This window comes from Bos indicus x Bos taurus, chromosome 16 (assembly GCF_003369695.1).
Source record: "Bos indicus x Bos taurus breed Angus x Brahman F1 hybrid chromosome 16, Bos_hybrid_MaternalHap_v2.0, whole genome shotgun sequence".
Classification (NCBI taxonomy): Eukaryota; Metazoa; Chordata; class Mammalia; order Artiodactyla; family Bovidae; genus Bos; species Bos indicus x Bos taurus.
The window spans coordinates 18362701-18384988 of record NC_040091.1 but is presented as its reverse complement, the minus strand read 5'-3'; the positions used below and the strand labels follow the sequence as shown (position 1 = coordinate 18384988).

Sequence of the window (22288 nt, the reverse complement as noted above, 5' to 3'; positions counted from 1 at the left end):
TTGTGTGTATATCATATTTTATTAATCTGTTCATCCATTAATGGACATTTAGGTTGTTTTTATACCTTGGCTATCATGAATAATGCTGCGGTGAACACAGCAGTGCAGTGGTCTCTTTGAGAGAATGATCTCATTTACTTTGACTATATACCCAGAAGTCGAATTGCCAGATCACGTAGTCGTTCTGCTTTTAATTTTTTTTTGAGGAACCTCCATGCTGTTTTCCATAGTGGCTGTATCAGTTTACATTCCCAACCACAGTGTACAGGTTTCCATTTTCTCTACATCCTTACCAGCGTTTGTGATCCCCTATCTTTTTCGATAACAGAGATCCTAACAGGTGTGAAATGATATCTCATGTGGTTTTGATTTGCATTTACCCACTGATTATTGATGGTGAGCACCTTTACATGTACCTATTGACCATTTGTATATCTTCCTTGGAAAAATGTCTTTTCAGGTCCTTTGTCCATTTTTTAATTGGGTTATAAATTTTTACTATTGGATTGTATGGGTTCCTCGTATACTTTGGATATGTAATCCCTCGTTAGATATGTGGTTTGCAAATATTTGCTCTTATTCCATAGGTTGTCTTTTCATTCTATTACTGGTTTCCTTTGCTATGCAGAAGCTCCTTAGTTTGATGTAGTCCCATCTGTTTATTTTTGCTTTCATTGCCTTTGCTTTTGATGTTTAGTAAATTTATCTTACCTTTTTGAGTTCTAATGTGTGCTTGGCATTTTCGAAGAGATTAACACATATCTCATTTAATGTTCATTACAACTTGTGGTACACCCAACATTCTCCCTTTGTTGCTAATGAGAAAAGTTAATTTCGGTGCTGAAAGCTTTTCTCTAGGTGATTCATCACATAGGTGTCAGAGCCAACTAGCAATAAATTTCACTCCAGATTCTTTGAGCAAACACACTATTCCATATTTTTACACTATTTTTCTACCTAAACAGTGTGTAAAGCAAATTATTTTCTTCTGCATTCTACCACGATCCAGTTCAAAACTGAAAAAACTATTGCCATAGATACAGCAAGCATATATGAAGACAAAGTGGTTCAGGGGCAGTTCATCCAGTAACCCAGTAGGATCATTTTATTTGCAGCTTAAAATTTCACAGGATGTAATTCATTTACATTTGAGTAGATTGATTCATCTATTCATTTCAACAAATGTGAAGATGTTTACTAAGCCCCTTTCTGGGGGGTGCCAGGCATGATTCTAGCCATTTTGAGTTTAAAAAAAGAAGCAGTGAGATATTGTCCCTCTTGTCAAAAACTCTACCATCTAGTTGAACAGAAAAGGTATAAAATTATACAAACTATGTAAAATTTCCATACAGTTGGTATGGATGTGTGTTTAAGAGGGTCTAGTTTCACTTCCATGGCCCCCAAAGGAAATTACCAACATACCCACATCTCTACAAAGGAGACATGCCGCTAATTTGTTAAAAGAATTATGTTAAGCACAGCCTGTGGTTTGAAGCAAATGCGGCTATCAAACCAATAGTTTCCCTCTTAAAATTGTTCTTGCTCCAGCTCCTAAAAAAAGATTTTAAAAAAGGATTATTTGATTGACTTGTCCATTGTAAAGTATGCACCTGCTGTGAAATGAAGCCACAGAGGAAAAAAAAAAAGTTGAATAATTTAACTTTTTTATTTGTAAAGATAATCAGGGTTTTTCTGATTACATCTTAACTTCATAAATGTTAAATAACCTATCAGCATCTAGTTGTTGTAAATTATGAAAAGGAGCCTTGCAAGGAATATTAACCAACGAAATCTTTGTTCTTTAGTGAACAAGAAAATGTGTTATGGCAGCTTGTCATCGTGCGACTGGTAACTTTGACACCAAATAACAAAACTGCCATTTGCACTTAGGGTAAATTGGTTCACATGAGTTTCCGCTGCTCCTCTTGCTCTGACATAAATTTATGAACTCAGGAACTAACCAAGCCGTGTGGCTTGCCACCTGACTTTAACAAATAATGACCATTTCATTTCATTTAGTCATCAGAATACCAGGGGGCTAGGTCATTTCAGACTCATTGCAGATGGTCTAGGGTTTACAGGAACACAGGAGGCTTTCACGTCACTGTCCTGTAAACTATGACAGTGGAGGGGGCCCTCTTTGCTAAATAAGTGCATGTCAGTGCTTGACATGTTCACAGCTTCAAGGAGCATTTTCTGTTTCAACACCTTACAGGTGTATGTAAAGGACATTTATTTTTGATTAACCAGGACGTGAAAAATGCATTTTCTGGATACACGCTTTGACCAGCCATGATCAAGATTATGTCTGTATTTGAAATGTGGTGTAAGTACAGTTTTGTTCCCTGACCTCCTAGGAGTCCTGTCTTTTAGGAGAAGATATTGGAAGCAGACCAGAAGGTACCAACTACAGACATATAATAAGGTGAAACCTCAGACGAATTGAACAAAAGACCACTCTAAATTACTGCTAAGAATAAAGACTAGGATTTCTTCGCAGGCTGCAACTTTTACATATCCAAGTATACGTAAAAAATAAAACTAGATAACCAACTTTTGTTATAACAATAATTATATATTCAATATAACATTGATTTGTAATTGGAATAAGTGCTTTATATAAAAGATGGGTTCAGCAGTGTTTTTGGGCACATGGAAACAGTGTCATAGCTCTGGGGTAATTTTTTCCCATTTTGCTCAATTTCATTTTGTTTTATAGAGATGTCTGTCATTTACTCAGCACTTTCTGTGTTGTAGTAATGAACTAAAATGTTTTCAATACATTTTTAATTAATCCTTTCATCTCTATATGAGGTGCCTATTAGTGTCATTATTTTACAGATGAAGAGACTGGTATCTGCAGAGGATGGAGAATTTACCAGGGAATAAGCAAAGTAGAAGAGGGATTTGATCTGACTCCATCCTGTAGTTTATCTAGTTCATCAAGAATTATAGTATATTTTCCAAAATGTGTTTGTCAGACTTTTCCACAAGATCCATCCTAGGATAAGAGAAGACAGAATAAACATGTAATCTGAGGAGGTTTAAAAAAACCTGAAGCAGTCACCATAACCTTGTAAATTATTTTAAGGTCTTGCTTTTTATCTTAAAATTTCATGCAAATTTGATGTTGAATTCCAATGTGTTTGTCTACATCCAAAAAACAATGTATTGTGGAATTTATCATTCAGGGGTACATTTTCTACCCTTTTCTTCTATTGATAATCTCTTTAGCTAAATCATAATATGCTATTATATTTCTGGATGTTAAGTCAATCTGAAGAGAGCCGACCCCAATAACAGCTCAATGTCCAGGCAGTTCTTCCTCTCTTCATTTTGTCATAAATATGTGTGCACAAACAGCAACCTTTTCCCCCACTGCCTTACAAACTACGTTAGGGCAACAACAGGGAGAAATCCCCAAATCTGAGGCAGGATGCTGTGACCTCCCAAGACCTTCTGGAGGGATATTTCCATAACCATATCTTCTGCTGAAGGTCAAATTGCAAACTGAGACGGTCCCTGACTCGCTCGTCAATCTCTTTTACTACTTGGAGCAGTAATCCCCAAAGATCGTCTTTAGTAGAGAAAAAGAAAACCCTGATTAGATTGCTCTTTTATTTTACCTCTAATATAGTTCTTAAGTTTTTCTCATCTGTTAGTGAACTTAGAGCCTCCAATGCTCCCTGTAATCAACTCACTTCATCCAACTCTCTAACTTTGTTTTAATTATAGCAGTCTTACTGGGAGAAGGAAAAGCATTCCCAATTTTGTCTTGCAGTTAAGAATGAGGCCTTGAAGAATATCTTCTAAATGAGCTCATTACATGTACTCACAATTCCATTAAAGAGAAAATGAATTTACTTAAATTTTCTAGGTATTAATCTTTGCTGTGATATCTGAAAAAAAAAATAATGTAGAATTTTCTGTTACTTGAGACTGAGCAGAGGCATCATGGTTCCAGTCTGTTTTTCATCCCGTGTCTGGGGAAGATTACACATGATGAATCATTTTAAAGCAATAGTAAGTGACAAAAATTAAATGATGTTTGCACCACAAATAGTATTTATACATGTTCAACACACTGGTTTTGCCCACATAAACTTTTTCTGCTGGTATACAATTAGTTCACTCTGAAATGACTATATATTCAAAACAATTTAGTAAAGTTCTCATCAGTCACTTGTACATACAATTTTCTAATTTTGTGCATTTTAGGGAGAAATATCCATACTCATGTTTGTGAACAGAAATACTGGGATTCTGCTGGTTTTCCCTAGTGTTAAGGGAGAGGGGAGTTATGTGTTTCACAAATTCTACAAGTCAAAACTAGTTGGGGAAAGAGGGACATGTTTGTCCTTGTCTCCAAAAATACTTTGACAAAAGTCCACAAATGTCCAGGATATATGTATCCCAGTTTGGGAAATCTGCTCTTCAGAACTTTTCATCTTCACCTATAATTTTGTTCCATCAGTGGTAATTCTGACTCCTCCTTCACGTTTGCCCCTGTATCTCATCTGTCTCCAAGACTTGTTCTGCCTGTCTACGTGTTCTCTCAAAATTATCCTTTCACTTTTTCCTCTGATTGTCCTTATCCAAGTCTTTTATCAAGAGACAGCATGAATATAGAGAGAGAAGCTTTGGTCTCAAATGGGCCTGAGTTCAAGTTTTGCTGCCTCTATTAATCTATGTGATATCTGTAACAAGTTTCTCCTATGAGCCCGAGTTTTCTTATTTTAAAAAAATGGTAGTAATATTTATCTTACAATATTGTCTTCTGGTTTCATTCATTCATTCAATCAACATTTGAGCTACCGATCTGTACTCAAATCTAAGCATTGGAACTACCTTGAAGAGGAGAACATAGTCCCCAATTGTATGAAGTTGACATTCCAGTGATATTAAAGAAGATAATATATGATGCCTGACATAAGACAGGAATGCAGTGAGATGCTGTTTTTGTTTGTGTTGTTTCTACAACTGTGCCATAACTTTCAAATCGATAGCTCTTCCTCCTGGTCCACGTGTTTCCTATTATCCATCATTGACTTGCCGGCAGTGCTATCTTCCTCCAATGTAAGTTAGATCATGGTGACACCTGCAGAGTCTTGTGTTGCTGATTGCATATAAAACCAAAACTTCTGGAAGAAATAAAAGATAAAATAGAGTGGCTCACTTGAATTTGAGAGTGGAGGAAGCAGGGTCTACTTTTAAGAGTCTTACTCTAAGGCTTCTGGTATAGGGAAATGGGGAGAGAAAACCCAGGAAGAAGAACGCATTTGGGAGTGGAAAATAGTGTAATTCTTTTTTAGACCTTGAGATTGAGGTCTCTGTGAAGTAGAGTGTTCAAAATACAAATCCACAATGCAGGATAAGCATAAAGTCAGAGATAGGAATTTAGGAATTGATCATATAATAATAGAAGTTAAGCTATAAGGACAAAAACATCAATTTAATTGGGATGCTCTAAACTTGAAATTCTCAGTCTCGGTTGCCAGATTCAGCACCACCTGGCACCTTCCCAAAGGAACCGATTGATCAATCCTTCCGATTCTGATCAAGATTTCCTTCAGAGACTCCTTATTTTAATCTATCCTACATAAAGTCCTGAACACCTCTGGTTTCTGCTCACTCTTCTGCCCCTCATCTATTGGAGCTGTAGCTACAAAAAGCAAAACCACATTTAATTCTTTAGACCTCATCTCTCATGGGTTATTGAATCCTATGCTGTGGATTTCCTTGTCTCTGTAGCAGAGAAACTTATTTAAGTACTACAAAGGTAAGTGATGAAGCCCACATATGTTAGAAGCTAGCAAATCAATGAGATACTTTGGTGGGAAGCTTCATTATATTCTTCATTCAAGGCTCATATCCTCTCCTTTAAAGAGTGTGCATGTTGTTCATGACCAAATAAAACTTACACGCATTTAATTCTGTGACTAGGCTGTGAAGAGGCTAAACTGATAAGACCTCCATTCTTTAGGAGGCATTGTGAAAAATGACAGTTTTTAAACCCAAATTTCATATATATTTAGGTTCATGCGTCTCACTGACAGAGTGGACTGTCCTGACTCTATAATTAATGCACTGGGAATTCTCTAGGTAGACTGTGATTTGGATACTTTATGGGCTATTATGTCAAGGATCTGTGTCAGATGAGATGCATACCCAATGCTAGCAGAAAAATTATTGTCACAAGCAAAACTGGTGGGGTTTTTTATGTACTTTAAGAGTAAGTAAACCTAGGAAAAATACAACATCATTTCTAAGCGCCTTGTATGTATTTGCCTTGAAACATGCCTTTGTTTTTATTTGCCTATAGAGTATATCGTTGAATAGAATTGTTATATTTCATTTGTTTTTGAAAATAGATCATAAACATTTCTTACTTTTAGAATAAGCACTCCAATATTTTCCAACTCAAATTTCTTGCAATTATTAATTGCTATATTAAGCATTGGAGAAGGCAATGGCACCCCACTCCAGTACTCTTGCCTGGAGAATCCATGGACGGAGGAGCCTGGTTGGCTGCAGTCCATGGGGTTGCTAAGAGTCGGACACGACTAAGCGACTTCACTTTCACTTTTTACTTTCATGCATTGGAGAAGGAAATGGCAACCCACTCCAGTGTTCTTGCCTGGAGAATCCCAGGGACAGGGAAGCCTGGTGGGCATTAGTATACCTTGAAGTGTAAAATGTTAAATATACACTGTTCTTAAAAGATGAATGTTTGTTGACCATTTGTTGACCAAACAGAGAAACATGTGTTTTATTCTCTCTCTTTAAAGGGATCCTTGTCCCCACAATGCCTGTGGAGTACAATGTCTTACTCAATGCTGGAAGTGCAACACCTCTGATCTCCTCTGTTGGTCATCATCAATCCATCCTTCTGGAAAACTTGGCTCCATTCACACAGTACGAGATAAGGATACAAGCATGCCAAAAAGGTGAAAGTCTTTCAGACACTTCCCCAGGGTTTTTATAAAAAAGAATTTCATTTAAATTTTTTTCAATAAAAAGAAACAGATTCTCGATTCAAATACAAAGATTAACATTCCATTTCTTATTTGTACTGGACTTTGTACTCAGAAAAAATCAGAGCCCTGCATTGAGTGAAGAATTATGCATTTCTGCACATTAAATCATGAATATTTAAATATATGAAAGTGGTGGTTTTGCAAAGTCTTGTTTTATAAGGCCTTTTAAAAGAAAAACACCTAGATCACATAAAGAAACCATGGGTAATATAAAACAAAATAGGCATTGCGAAAGTCTCCTAGGAAATGTCCTCACCTTGGCTGTATTTCAGTTTTATTTAGGGGTGAGGTAGGAGGAAAGGAGACATTATTAAGCAGTTGAGTTACACTCAAATGAATCTCAACATATTTTACACTGCTTCCCTGATAACTGTCTCTTGAACCTAAACTGTCACCTTGAGTTTCATGGCTTCAGCTAGTGGTCAATAAAATCATCATCTACCTATATGGTCTTGAGGAAGAGCCCCACTCACTTCCTTCATCCTTCCAAGTGTTATAGAATATGTAGTACCCAACTGCTAAGAGAAAAAAGGTGTAACTCAAAACAAGTTGCTTCAACTTAGATTAAGGAAATTTACCAATCTTATGCTCAACATGAAACTCCTGTCCTTAGCAACTTTTGTCTCCAAATGAATACTGTTTCCCGTGGAGTTGGTTAGAACTAGGGGTCTGTGATTTTGCTATGCTTCATTTCCAAAACTGAGTCAGTTTGCCCGCGTTTCTATAAATCAGACCAAGACATTTTGTGTTGGAAAGTATTGTTTTCCTTGCTCCAATCTTCAGCTAATCCACAAGGAAATGGCTGTAAATTAAAGTTTTCTTGATTTAAAAGCAAAATCACTTTCTGCATCTCTGTGTATCCTGTGAATTTGAAACCATATCCTTCAAATGCATTATTTGACTTCTGTGTATCAAGAGAACGATCATTTTTAAATATTGGCAAAAGAAGATATTATTATTAAGAGCAGGTCACACATACACTTTCTTTAATCATATTTTCACTTTCTGGCTAAAATAACTGCAGTAAACTAGAGAAAACTCAGTTCAAGGTATAAACTTTACTGTCTGTGCCTATGCAAAAATGTGGTTAATGAATTTTCCAAAAATAATTTCGTATTTAAATATTCAAATCCTGTAGAGATGTAAATGCTAAAGTATGTGTAGAACTGTGTATACAAAATTTCAGATACAATGATTTTCATGGTATTCCTACCCTTCTGTGTGTACATGTAGCTCTTTTTCTCACTTGACAAATTACTAAAGGTATTGTTTTTTTTTCAAGGAGGTTGTGGAGTTAGCAGTAGGATGTTTGCCAAAACAGCTGAAGCTGCCCCCATGGATCTAAATTCCCCTATTCTTAAGGCACTGGGGTCAGCTTGCATAGAGGTTAAATGGATGCCACCTAAAAAACCAAATGGAGTCATCATCAACTACTTTATTCACAGGTAACATTGACTATTACTATTATTGTTAATTATTTAAGATTGTGTACTGTTCCACTACTGTAGACTCAAATATGTTTTCTATTTCCATAAGGGAATAAATGGGAATTCATGTGTTTTGAGCACCTACTGGAAACTAAAATTGGTACTGGATACTTTTACACATTATCAAAGGGGAGAAAGCTACAACTAATACGTGAGGTTTTTGTTTGAGCCTCTTTGAAAGATGAGACCTCATAGCCCCCAAAGCCTTACCTTTGATGGACAGTTAGAGCCATCCTCTGGAGGTTCAGTGGCCAAGAACCATAGTCATTCCAGAGGAAGAACCAGGTCTAGGACAAGAAATCTAGTTATTTCTCACCACCTAATATGTGAGATTGGAAGGGCTTTTTCTCTTTTTCAAAACATGGCACTTTTCATTTGCAGAGAGAGGGGCTCACACTGCAAGGCCCCTTCTGTTTTGAGGCTTCCACTGGGCTGACTTAATAGTGTTAGTGTAACTTCTTTTCACCATGATGTGCGTAATCAATTAAGTGTATTCACCGAAAATGAAGAAAAGAGGGAAGGAGCAAGGGGAGGGAAGAGAAGGAAAGAGAGATTGAGAAGAGTGAGAGTGAGAATGAGGAGGGTGGGGGGAGACAGAGAGAGTGAGACTCCTTGGGCAGTTTGGTTTGAGGACATCGTGCTCCTTGATCCATTTTTCACTTGATCAACATGGACATAGTTTTAAATTAATGTTTTCTTTACATATATAGTGAATAAATAGGAGGAGGAGGAGAGAGAGAGAGGAAAGAAATAGATACACAGAGAGAAGGAAAGAGAAGGAGGAAGAGAAAGAGCAGGAAAGGAGAAAGTGAAACAGAAACAGACGAGAACAGAGAACCCAGCACTGAGAGCTGGCCGCCTGTGTTAGTCCGTTCAGTTTGCTGTAACAAAAATACCATAACTCGGGTGACTTATCAACAACAGATATTTATTTCTCACGGTTCTGGAGGCTGAGAAGTTTCAGATCAAGGTGCTGGCAGGCTTGCTGTCTGGTGCGGGCTCACTTCCTGCTTCACAGATGGCCATATTCTCTCTGTGTCCTCACCTGGCAAAAGTGGCGGGGGGTCGTGCGGGGACTCTTTTGTCAGGGCACTAATCCCGTGCATGAGGACTCTACCCTCATGACCTGGTCACCTCCTAATATCACCACCTCGGTGGTTAGGATTTCAATATATTAATTGGGGGGAACACATTCATTCAGATCATAGCAGTGAAACAGAAAAGACACTTTCTAAGACAGACACAGGCAGACATAAAGCTTTTGCAGATGAAAACCCCTTTCCAAAAGCCATGTATTTACATCAGGCGTACAAAGCCCACATGTTTTCTCAGATCCCCATCCCACTTGAGCATCCTTTGTTAGTCTCTCCTGCAGCCTAGCCGTCCAGCACCCTAGACACATCGTGAAACTTAGTTTAGGCTCCTCTTGTAACTTCAGATGGTAAAACCCTTTGATTTAGACCAATCTTCATGTCTGGGTTCGTAGGAAGATTGTGATAGATGAAAGTATTATTGCATTTCTCTATATGTAAATGACATTGCCCAGAATGAGCAAGCAAAATGTTTTCCTCTCCGCAAACATTAATTTGAAGAATAATATTTCTGATTCAAATACACACAAACATGTAAAACTGGCTAATGTGAATTTACATTTTACACTAAGCACGTTAGAGCAGCCTCTAAAATGTTCATCCTCTTGGAATAGTTTTCTTTCATCTACTTAATGCTAATTGTATGAGAAAAGCACATCAAATTCCTATTCTGAATAAAGGGAAATAAAGTATCTGTTATAGACCAGGATGTGGCTTCACTCTGTTGGTTTTGTAAATAAAGCTCATGATTACAGTGACTATTCCGTGGCAGCTATAGAAAGGGAAAACAGGAAATATAATGCAGAAAGCCTGCTTCAATGAAAAATACTGTAAATTGAATTTGACAGCATTTGATGGCATTTGATTATTCTAGTCACAGCCAAACAATGATATAAAGAGTAATATGAAACAGAATGTGTTACTGCCTAGCAGACTCAAAAGCAATAAACCTTCCTCCAATGTGACACAATCACTTCACAATCATAATTGTAGCCTGTTTGATACCTCTGAGTACAGCAGAAGGGCACTGACTGACATAGATACATTTTGTTTTTTATTTAAAGTGAAATGAAAATGGCGCGCTGGGGCTTCAGATACAATCGTTATGTTCACCTACATAGGCATGAATCACTTGGCAGTTATTTCAGCTGAAGTTTAAATGTGCTTAGACAACAACAATATCAAATTTTTCTTAGATAGCTGCAAAAAAAAAATCAGAAATTTGTAAGGACTGAAATAGAATGTAGACACATAGTTCTTTTTCATTCTGGGACTCCATAGAGCCCCTCATATGGTTATAGCCATGAGCCTGCGGGCTTTCTGGGGAGGTTATGGCATGTAATTTCTGCTTCATCATGAGCCTCTTCTTTCTTCTATCACCACCAAAGGAAATCCATTTAGCTCAAATCAAAGATGGGATTTGACCTATGCAGATATTTTCTTTAAGTTGCAGGAAGTCAGTCTGCCAATCCCTTCTTGAAAATGTTTCTCTTTGCTCACTCCCACTCCCTAAAGCATTTTCCCTCAGTATTTGAAGGCAGGGGTAGGGCGGGGAGGTCTGCCCTAATAAGCATATAAGCTATTTATGACTTTAAAAACTAAAACAAAAAATAACCTAATAAGGAAGAGACTATTAATGCAATTGCTTCTGGTTAGTTCACCTGCTGGTTTGATATATTATTTAGGCTACTTTGTTGACCACATGTGAGTTACAAAAGAGATTTCCTACATTAGAGACAAATTTTATGTTAGTGTTTTGCAAACTGTTTACTGATAGAGTTATAAATAAGGCCATCTTAGGCTTTATTCAAGTATGGCTTGTATAATAAAGCTTCTTCAGCATTTCCCCTTTATTTTATATCTGTAATCTTGTAAATGGCAAAATTCACCCACAAAATGCAACTTTCATTTACAAAATCCACTAAACACTCTTTCTTAAGACTTTATAAGACACATAATAAAAATGATCTCCCACTAGGAGCTTCTATTTTGAGAGAGACAAAAATGCATGGGTTTTTAATTCTCAAAAGCAGCCTCTAATTAAAAAAAAAAGATTTGATCAGTGTCAATAAAAGACAAAAATATACAAACACCAACACCTGCTAAACACTGTAAAAGTAAAAACTGATGAGCCTTCCAAGTTCAAGTAATTGAGTATTCTAAAAAGCTCAGTAAGGTTTTGAAGGCTAAAATCTGAGATAGTTTGAATGGACAGATGATATGGAAGAATATTTCAAGCAGGGTACCATAAATAATATTTCTTAGAATGAGTAATTAAGCTGATTGAGTAAACGAAGAAAAAGGGGGCATTGATTGAAAGGTAAAGGCATTTTTATGCAATCAATTTGTGTTATGTGGAAAGGAAGTATGGATGTGAAGATAGATAGATAGAGCTGATAAATATAGACAGACAGATGGATGGATAATGGATGATAATGTTTATTTCTACTGTAAGATCTGGGCTCTATTACAAAGGACCTTTACTATAGTAGGAGATGTAAGTCAAACTAAACAAACAGAAAAACAAGCAATATTATGTGAGAACTATAAGTGTTTGTCACATTTTATTTAATGTGAAAAAATGTACAGGAGAAAAGAATTCTTCCTGAAATATTTATGGAACACTTTTATTGATGGAGAATTCTTGGATAAAGTTAATGTCATTAAGACTTGGCTTTACAAAATAAAAATGTAATGACTATTTAAATTAGAAGTACTTTTTTGGAAAAAAATTTTTGACAGTACAGAATATTACAGAGGTTGTTAATGCCTTTTTTATGACTTATGCATGTTGTATATAATTCCCATTGATAGATAACTATTATTCATTTTAATATATGTAACATTAATGTTTTCTATTTTTAATTTCCCTTACATAAAGGAATTGTTCAAATTCTATTTCTGCATTTAGATACACACACCTCTTATTTTTTTAGACTCAACAATATTTTATTATATGAATATGTATCTTGTATTATTTAATCAGTCCCCTATTGATGGCAAAATAGATGATTTCCAGGTTTTCATTACAAAAGCGATTCTCCAAAAATATCTTTACCATAAGCATATGGAAGATTATCCTTAGTACTAGAAGTGCAGAATCCAATTTTGTTCATTTTAAACTTTTAGAGGTTGTTAACCTTCATTCTCTGGAGAAGGCGATGGCACCCCACTCCAGTACTCTTGCCTGGCAAATCCCATGGGCGGAGGAGCCTGGTAGGCTGCAGTCCATGGGGTCGCTAAGAGTCGGACACAACTGAGCGACTTCCCTTTCACTTTTTACTTTCATGCATTGGAGAAGGAAATGGCAACCCATTCCAGTGTTCTTGCCTGGAGAATCCCAGGGACGGGGGAGCCTGGTGGGCTGCTGTCTATGGGGTCACACAGAGTCGGACACCACTGAAGTGACTTAGCAGCAGCAGCAGCAGCAACCTTCATTCTCAGTCATGTCCAAGTCTTTGCAACCCCATGAACTGTAACCCGCCAGGCTCCTCTATCTATGGGATTCTCCAGACAAGAATATGGAGTGGGTTGCCATTTCCTACTCCAGAGGATCTTCATAACCCAGTGATCAAACCCACGTCTCTTGTATCTCCTGCATTGGCAGGTAGATTCTTTACCACTGCACCACCTTGGAAGCTTAGAGATTGCTAAACGGTCTTTCAAAAATGGGATGTAAGAATTTCTAATTCTGAAATCTCCTATCAATATTTAAACAACAATCTTTCAAATCTTTGCAAGTTCAGTATTTTAAGTGGCATATTATTATTGTTTTAATTAAAATTTTAGTTATAATAAGCCACACTATTTATTTCAAATATATGTTTGATATTTGTGTGTATATAGTATAGTATATATCCTTAGACTATTTTCGTTTGGACAGTTTCTTATTAATTTACCTATATTCATGTATATTAAGTGATCATATTAAAATAACATCAATTATTTCTTCCTATGCTTTTATGGCGCTATTTCTTATATCTAAATGTAGACTGGATTTTGTTTTGTTTACTTGAAGTGCAATTAACAAACATTATATTAGTTTCAAGAGTTCAACATAATGACTCAACATTAGTGTACATTTCAGTATGATGACCACAATTAATCTAGTTACCAACTGTCACCATTCAAAGTTACAAATTTTGTACTTTTGAGAATTTTTTTTTACTTTCTTAGCGACTTTCAAATTTGCGATGTAATATTATTGGTCTGGTCACCATGTTGTATGTTACACTTATTTCTTTTATACTAGAAGTTTTTACCCCTTTGCCCCATTCTGCCCATCCCTCAAAGCTCTGGTGGTGGCTCAGACGGTAAAGTATCTGCCTGCAATGCAGGAAACCCTGGCCGGGAAGATCACCTGGAAAAGGAAATGGCAACCCACTCCAGTATTCTTGCTTGGGAAATCCCACGGAAAGAGAAGCCTGGCGGGCTACAGTCTGGGGAATCTTAGTCAGACATGATTTAGTGACTGAGTACACATACAATTTGTCAACATTATTTTATAATTTACTGATTGGAAATGCCACGTATACAAAATTCCCATGTGTCATCTTACTCATTTCAGGACTTTGTATTGTTTCATTCATGGTAGATAAAATATTAGCAGGCATTACCTGATGGCAAAGATACCTCAGGTGAATAAAATTAATGGAATAAGCAAAATTCCCAACACTGAAGTTATAGGGTCCCAGTAGCAGTCAGGCTCGGAGAAGGCAATGGCACCCACTCCAGTACTCTCGCCTGGAAAATCCCATGGGTGGAGGAGCCTGGTAGGCTGCAATCCATGGGGTCGCTAAGAGTTGGACACAACTGAGCGACTTCACTTTGACTTTTCACTTTCATGCATTGGAGAAGGAAATGGCAACCCACTCCAGTGTTCTTGCCTGGAGAATTCCAGAGATGGGGAAGCCTGGTGGGCTGCCGTCTATGGGGTTGCACAGAGTGGGACACGACTGAAGCTACTCGGCAGCAGCATCAGCAGCAGTCAGGCTTAGCTGGAGATTTGTTATATGTAGGGAAAATTTAGAAGATCTGCTTGATTCTAGATTTTGGAAGACTTTGAATGCTAGGTTAAGGAGTTTAGGTTTTTGATTTGGAAACGATGAGAACCATTGAAGGTTTGGGGTAAAACAGAGAAACAACGTGATTGATTAGAGCGTGGCATTTGCAGTCAGAAGATACAGCTTCCAGGCCCTGGATCTGCCACTTACTAGTTACGTAACCTTAGGCAAGTCACTATTTTCCCTAGGCTTCATTTTTATGTAAGTTAGGCTAATGAACATAGAAAATAACATCTAGAATTTCATGGGAATTAAATCATGTATGTGAAAGCACTGTGTTAAACATAAAGCATGATTTTTAAAAATAGGAAGTTATCCACGGTTAACCATTCATAGCCATGCTTTGGAAGACAAATCTGGCAGTTATATATTTATATTTCAGGATAAAGAAAGGCATTAATGATAATAAAAGAAGATTATACTACAGAACACCTAGTATGATTCTGTTTTTCTTTAAATATATAAAATATTTTTACATTTATATGTGCACAAAAAAAACGTCTGGAAAGTTAAACACCAAAAGAAAGTTAACAGTGTTCATCGCCCAGAGATAGGTTATGGATAATTCTTGAATTTTTTGCTCATCTGTATTTTCTAGTTACTTTTTACAGTCAATATGTAATATTGTGTGATAAAGACAAAATGATAAGTTCAGTGAGTCCAGATGCAACTCTATCATCACCCTCTTTATGATTTTCTTATTTCCCTCTTTCTGTGAGCATCATCCTCATTTTCTATAGCAATCAAAGTCTGCTCAAGAAAGAAAAACCACACCAGTTATTTTAACAGAGAGAATTTAATGTAAAGAATTACTAACTGGTTGTCAATTTGTTGACTAGGTAACTGAAAGATGAAAAGAGAACTCAAGATATCATGGAGATGGCAACTGCAGGTTGCCATAGGACTGAGGCAACAAAGAGAAGTAGCTTGAATTATTAAAACTCAGAAGATTAGAGAGGAGCAGTTCTGATGCTGGGACCCAGACATTCAAGGAGGCAGGGTTGTGGGGTGTGGGGCAGGCATCCACCAGGTGATGCAGGTGTCTGTAGTAGGAGGCATGGGATAAAGCTGGCTTTCCAAGTGTTGGGAAAATGTCACACTTGAATCATCTGCTTCCAAGGGAGAAGGATCTACCTCCTCCAAGGTGAAAAATCCTTCTTGGAGAGAACCTTGTGTAATCAGCAAACAAGCAGGAAGCAGATAGGGAGGAGCCAGTTCCTTTTCCCTTTGAGTTCTCTGGCGTCACCCTCTGGCACCCCCTATTGGCAGAGCTCAACATAGAGTCAGCCAGTAGAGCAGAAACGTAGATGATGGTGTTGTCATAAAGCCAAATATAGAAGGGTAGGTTTAGAGTTGAGAAACAATAACTTAATAATGAGAACATTCCTCTGGTTCTTCTTGGAACCAAAATTTTGGACTCTAGTCAACCAGTTGGTTATCTAGTCACTGCTTCAAAAAATACTCATTGTCCACTACTGTGTGCCATGCTTCACTAGGTGCTGAGAGTGTGTGGGAGAATAAATAGAGTCCTTGCCTGCAGGGAGCTTGAGGGAGAGGAGGAGACATATAAAAAAGGAAAGTCTGTTATAATACATGGTGACAAGTGAGTCCATAAGGAAAAGGCTGAGCACATAGGAGGATATTATAACCCTGTTTGAGGCTTCCCCAGTGGCTCAGATGATAAAGAATCTGCCTGAAATGAAGGAGACCTGGGAAGACCCCCCGGAGAAGGGAATGGCAGCCCATTCCAATATACGTGCCTGGAGAATTCCCATGGGCAGAGAAGACTGGCAGGGTTCAGTCCATGGGGTCTCAAAGAGTTGGACATGATTGAACAGCTGTCAGTGCAAAAAATGCATAACCCTGTTTGAGAGAGAAGCAAGGGAAAGGGTTGGACAAAAGGTTGGACAAAATGAGGGTAGAGTTTTACAAACTGATTTGGAGTTAGCCTATAGAGAGGAGGAGAAAAATGAAGAAGAACGGAGCAAGACATTGCAGAACAGGATTAACAGATATCCAAGCATGGAAGCATGAAATATCATGGAATACAAGGGAAACATGGGCAAGGATTGGATGGTTTTTTAAGCATTGGATTTTGACCAGAAAGTAAAATTGGAATAGAAATCTCAGAAGGTGAATCTGGAGTGATAAACACAAGCCAGTTCCATGACAAATCACTGAAGAGTTTTAAATGCAATTAAGCTTTAAAATTTTTGGAAGGCATTTGAAGTCTTTCCCCCCAGCTCCAGAGCAGACACTCACTCAGGAAAGTGGGATGATTCAGACTTTCCAAAGCATTTTTTAAATCACCTGTGTTTCCACTTCCTCTACCAGCAGCCTCGTTCAGGATTCACATTTATGCTCACATAGACTGTTGAGATGACTTCATTGTGTGGTGACATGCTGTCACTCCCTGTTCAATGCAGCCTTTACATGACTGCTGGATTTGTCTTCCTCAGTATTGGCTGTGGACATCATTTCTTCTTTTTAATTGAAGTATAGTTGATTTACAGTGTTGTGTTAGTTTCTGGTGTACAGCAAATTGATTCAGTTTTATATGTATATATATATATATATATACACACATATATATGTATGTACATATATATATTCTTTTCAGATCCTTTTCCATTATGGTTTATTACAAGATATTGAATATAGTCCCTGTGCTATACAGTAGGACCTTGTTATTTATCTATTTTATATATAGTAGTGTGTATATTTTAATCCCAAATTCTTAATTTATCCCTCCCCCTCATCTCTCCCTCTTGGTAACCATAAGTTTGTTTTCTATATCTGTGAGTCTATTCCTGTTTATAAAAAAGTTTATTTGTATCACATTTTAGTTTTCACGTATGAGTGATATCAAGCAGTATTTGTCTTTGTCTAACTTGCTTCCCTTGGAAAAGACCCTGATGCTGGGAGGGATTGGGGGAAGGAGGAGAAGGGGACGACAGAGGATGAGATGGCTGGATGGCATCACTGACTTGATAGACATGAGTTTGAGTGAACTCCAGGAGTTGGTGATGGACAGGGAGGCTTGGTGTGCTGCGATTCATGGGGTCGCAAAGAGTCGGACACGACTGAGTGACTGAACTGAACTGAACTTGCTTCCCTTAGTATGATAATCTCTAGGCCCTGTAAAAGGCATTATTTCATCCTTTCTTATGGCTGATTAATATCCCGTTGTATATATGTACCACATCTTCTTTATCCATTAATCTTTTGATGGACATTTAGGTTGCTTCCATGTCTTGACTATTATAAATAAGACTGCAGTGAAAACTGGAGTGCAGGTATCTTTTCAAATTAGAGTTTTTGTCTTTCCCAGATTTATACTCAGAAGATTGCAAGGATCATATGGTAATTCTAGTTTTAGTTTCTGAAGGAACCTCCATATAATTCTCCATAGTGGCTGCACCGATTTACCTTCCCACCAACAGTGTAGGAGGGTTCTCTTTTCTCTACACCCTCTTATGGCTTTGGACATCATTTCAATGATAACTTCCTTTGTATTATGTATTATATTTGATCCAGTGATTTTCATGTGCATAATTAAATAAGAATTATTTAATTCTTACCAAAATTCTCGACATTATGCGCTATAAGTTCATTTACTCCAGTTTACAAAGTAAAATGGAAACCAGAAAATACAGGGGAGTTTTCCCAAGGTCATTTAATGGTGTGGCAAGGCCTACAACCCATCTCCTGTGACTATACGTGTTTCTGGTTATTTATTTAAATTCAGAGTATTCTTAATATTCTTCATGAGGTAAGGTTGGCAGTCTCATAATCTTAAATTGTTATGGGAAATGTGTTAAATTATAGGATTTTATTTTAATTGCTTTTGAAGATAAACACTAAGAACTATTGGCATTCCAAGAGGGTAGGGAGTTCTTTAAAAGGTTATACTACATGAAGACAACATAAGTATGAATGCCCTTTAAATATATAGTTCCTGGTTTAATAATTATTTTTGTTTTCTTCTTAAGTGTTAAGCAACATTAAATTAACTTGAATTAGAAGAGGGAATTACTGAAGTATCTCCCACATGAGCTTAAGCAGAGGCAACTATTTGGCTCTTCAGAGAGAACCGGAAATGTGGTTTTCCTGCACACAGACTGTTCCAGAGGAAACATTTCCAGTTAAATGAACAGTTGAAGCTTACATCTTAAACAAATTAGAAAAAATTGTTGTCTATTCAACATCTTCTATTCAGAGTTCATTCAGACATAAAAATGTCCTATTTTTTAAAAAAATACCACAGATGAAATGGTTCAGTTCAGTTCAGTCACTCAGTTGTGTCCAACTCTTTGCGACCCCATGAATCGCAGCACGCCAGGCCTCCCTGTCTATCACCAACTCCCGGAGTTTACCCACTTATGTCCATCGAGTTGGTGATGCCATCCAGCCATCTCATCCTCTGTCGTCCCCTTCTCCTCCTGCCCCCAATCCCTCCCAGCATCAGAATCTTTGCCAATGAGTCAACTCTTCGCATGAGGTGGCCAAAGTGCTGGAGTTTCAGCTTCAGCATCAGTCCTTCCAATGGTTACCTCACTATAATATTAATTATTTCTTATCAGAACTGAATATTTAACCAGGCTGCATCCTCCAACTATTTTTGTGGATAAATTTGGGGTTAACATAATACTTTATCTCTTACATAGTACAGATTTTTAAAATTTACACTTTCAGGCAATTTTTAAAAGAATATCCACAATGGAAATTTGCTGTATGGCTCAGGAAACTCAAACAGGGGCTCTGTATCAACCTAGAGGGGTGGGATGAGAAGGGAGATGGGATGAAGGTTCAGGAGGGAGGGGATATGTGTATATCTTATGGCTGATTCATGTTGAGGTTTGACAGAAAACAACAAAATTCTGCAAAGCACTTATCCTTCCATTAAAAAAGTAAAAACAAAGAATATCCATTGTGTGTGTGTGTTCTTTTTTTAAATTTTTTATGTTTTTTCCTACTTTTTTTTCCTTTTTGTTTTGTTTTTTCTTTTCTGTTTTAATAGAATGTCAGTTTTATGACAACTGTGGCTACACCTCAATGTAGGAATTCATGAGAGTTTAACAAAAATTCATTCAATTGTCATAGAAAGTTTGAAGCCAGACAAAACAGACCATTTTATTTTTCCATAGAGGTTCAGGTGTTTGTCTGCTGCATTGTATTCTCAGCAAACACCTTTTGAAAAACTTACCGAGAGGAGTTTTTGGCTGTGAGCCCTGTGGTCCTCATTAGAATGGATCCATCCCACTGATGCACCTGGTACCTGGTGTCAGCAGCAAGTACAAAGGCCGAACCCTGCACACCTGTACGGGGTGCAGAGTCTGGCCCAGTATGGTGGCAGGGAGTCATGAGGTGGGTTGTTGAACCGTAATTGCAGGTCACTGGGATTATCTGTGAGTTCTTCACAGCCTCCAGCAGGTAGACTGTCATTGCTCTTTCCCGGGTCATAGTGACTTATCAACTTGAGTATCATCAAATTCTCAAAGCCAAAGATTTTAAATATCCTGCCTTTTCTTGAAAGGTACTGTCATTTACTTTGTCTTAATAACCCTTTCCATTTTGATGGTTAATCTGATATGGCAGCATGTGAACATGCCAGCATCTGAAGAGTGAGTTAATTAAATACCCCTAACAGCCTGGAAAATACTCATTTATTCATCAATCTTTTAACTGGAGATAAAGCAAAATGAGGACAGGGTCATCCCTTGGGTATAATTCTTCCCCATCCTAGAATACTTACCCTCATAGGAAAGAAGGGTTGATAGAGATGAGGCAAAGATGCAGAAAACTCATGGAATTATATGACTTTGGGCCATTCATTCAAAAAATTACTTGGACTGGAAGTTTGGGGTTAGTACTTGCAAACCGTTATATGTAGAATAGATAAACCACAAGGTCCTACTGTAAAGCACAGGGAACTATATTCAGTAGTCTCAGATATACCGTAATGGAAATGGATATAGAAAAGAATGTATCTACCGAATCACTTTGCTGTATAGTAGAAATTAACACCCCTTTGTAAATTAACTATACTTTAATTTTTTTAAAAAGTTTTTTTGAGCTTACTGGGTTCAAATGCTGGTAACACAGAAAGAAACCAACCACAATTCCTTGGAAACTTCCCATTCTGGTCAGGTCTGCATCATGATTTTATACCCAGATTAGCAAGTATCTGTTCCAAATGAAATATCATATAACGTATTTGGGGTCATTCTAACAAGTGACAATTCCATTTCCCTTACTTAGACATTTAATGCTCTATGTGTGTGTGTGGGTGGGTGTTAGTTGCTCAGTCGTGTTCGACTCTGCAACCCCCTAGACTGTAGCTCGCCAGGCTCTGTTGTCCATGGGATTCTCCAGGCAAGAATACTTGAGTGGGTTGCTGTTTCCTTCTCCGATGCTCTATATATTGAGTCCCAGAAGAGTTTGCATGGGCCTTAGGGGTTTTTTGGGGTGTGGGGGGGGAAGGTTGAAATATAATTGATTTAAAATGTTCTGTTAGTTTCAGATGTACAACAAAGTGATAGTTACTTGTTTTTTTCTGTCTGACTTCATGAGCCCCAATTTTGACATCAGTAAAATCTAAAGATGGGACTAAATTCCTTTCTTAGATAGTTGAAAGAATATTTTGAGCATACTCTGCTTTTTACTAGGTTTTGGAGAAGCCATCTGAAATAAATTTGACTTTTGCCCTTTAAAGAGTTCCGAAGCAAACTTGTATTACTAGACTTACCATGTTCATTTTGTTAACAGGACTGTTGAAAAATTGAGTTTGTAACGAATTCTTCTAAAAAGCAATTTCTTACTCTGTCCACAAACTCAAGAGAGTGTGCGGTGTCACTGACTCCTTCCTGGTTTCCTTTCAGACGTCCTACTGGCATTGAAGAGGAATCCCTTGTGTTTGTCTGGTCAGAAGGAGCCCTTGAATTTATTGACGATGCAGACACTTTGAGGCCTTTCACACTCTATGAGTATCGGGTCAGAGCCTGTAACTCCAGGGGCTCTGTGGAGAGTCCGTGGTCATCAGCACGAACTCTGGAAGCCCCACCTCAAGATTTCCCGGCACCTTGGGCTCAAGTCACCGGTGCCCATTCAGTTCTGTTGAACTGGACTGAGCCAGACTCTCCCAATGGCATCATCTTCCAGTATCGTGTGGTTTACCAACAGAAAACTGATGACCCAACCTTGAACTTCTCTGCTGTGCATGCTTTCACAGTGATGGTAAGAACTTTAGAAAAAAGAAAAAAAAAAAGAATAACAGGTACTTAGATTTTTAAATTAATTTTTATTGAGGTGTACCTGCTTTACAATGGTCTGTTATTAATAGTTTCTACTGTAGAGCAAAGTGAATTAGCCATTGTTGTTGTTCAACTGCTAAATCATGTCCGACTCTTTGCAACCCCATGAGTTGTAGCTCACCAGGCTTCCCTGTCCTTCACTATCTCCTGGAGCTTTCTCAAACTTACGTCCATTGAGTTAGTGATACTATCTAACCATCTCGTCCTTTGATGTCCCTTTCTCCTTTTGCCTTCAATCTTTCCCAGCATCAGGGTCTTTGCCAATGAGTTGGCTCTTCACGTCAGGTGGCCAAAATA

General features: G+C 37.7%; 1 protein-coding gene across 1 annotated transcript in view; it reads left to right on the top strand.

The window, feature by feature from the left end:
* Nucleotides 1-22288, top strand: part of USH2A (usherin) — a 938899-nt gene that overhangs the window by 778858 nt on the left and 137753 nt on the right. The window contains exons 58-60 of the mRNA XM_027564435.1: nt 6789-6947; nt 8320-8482; nt 21560-21914. Coding sequence (XP_027420236.1) covers nt 6789-6947; nt 8320-8482; nt 21560-21914 — 677 coding nt within the window. The remainder of the gene's footprint in view (nt 1-6788; nt 6948-8319; nt 8483-21559; nt 21915-22288) is intronic.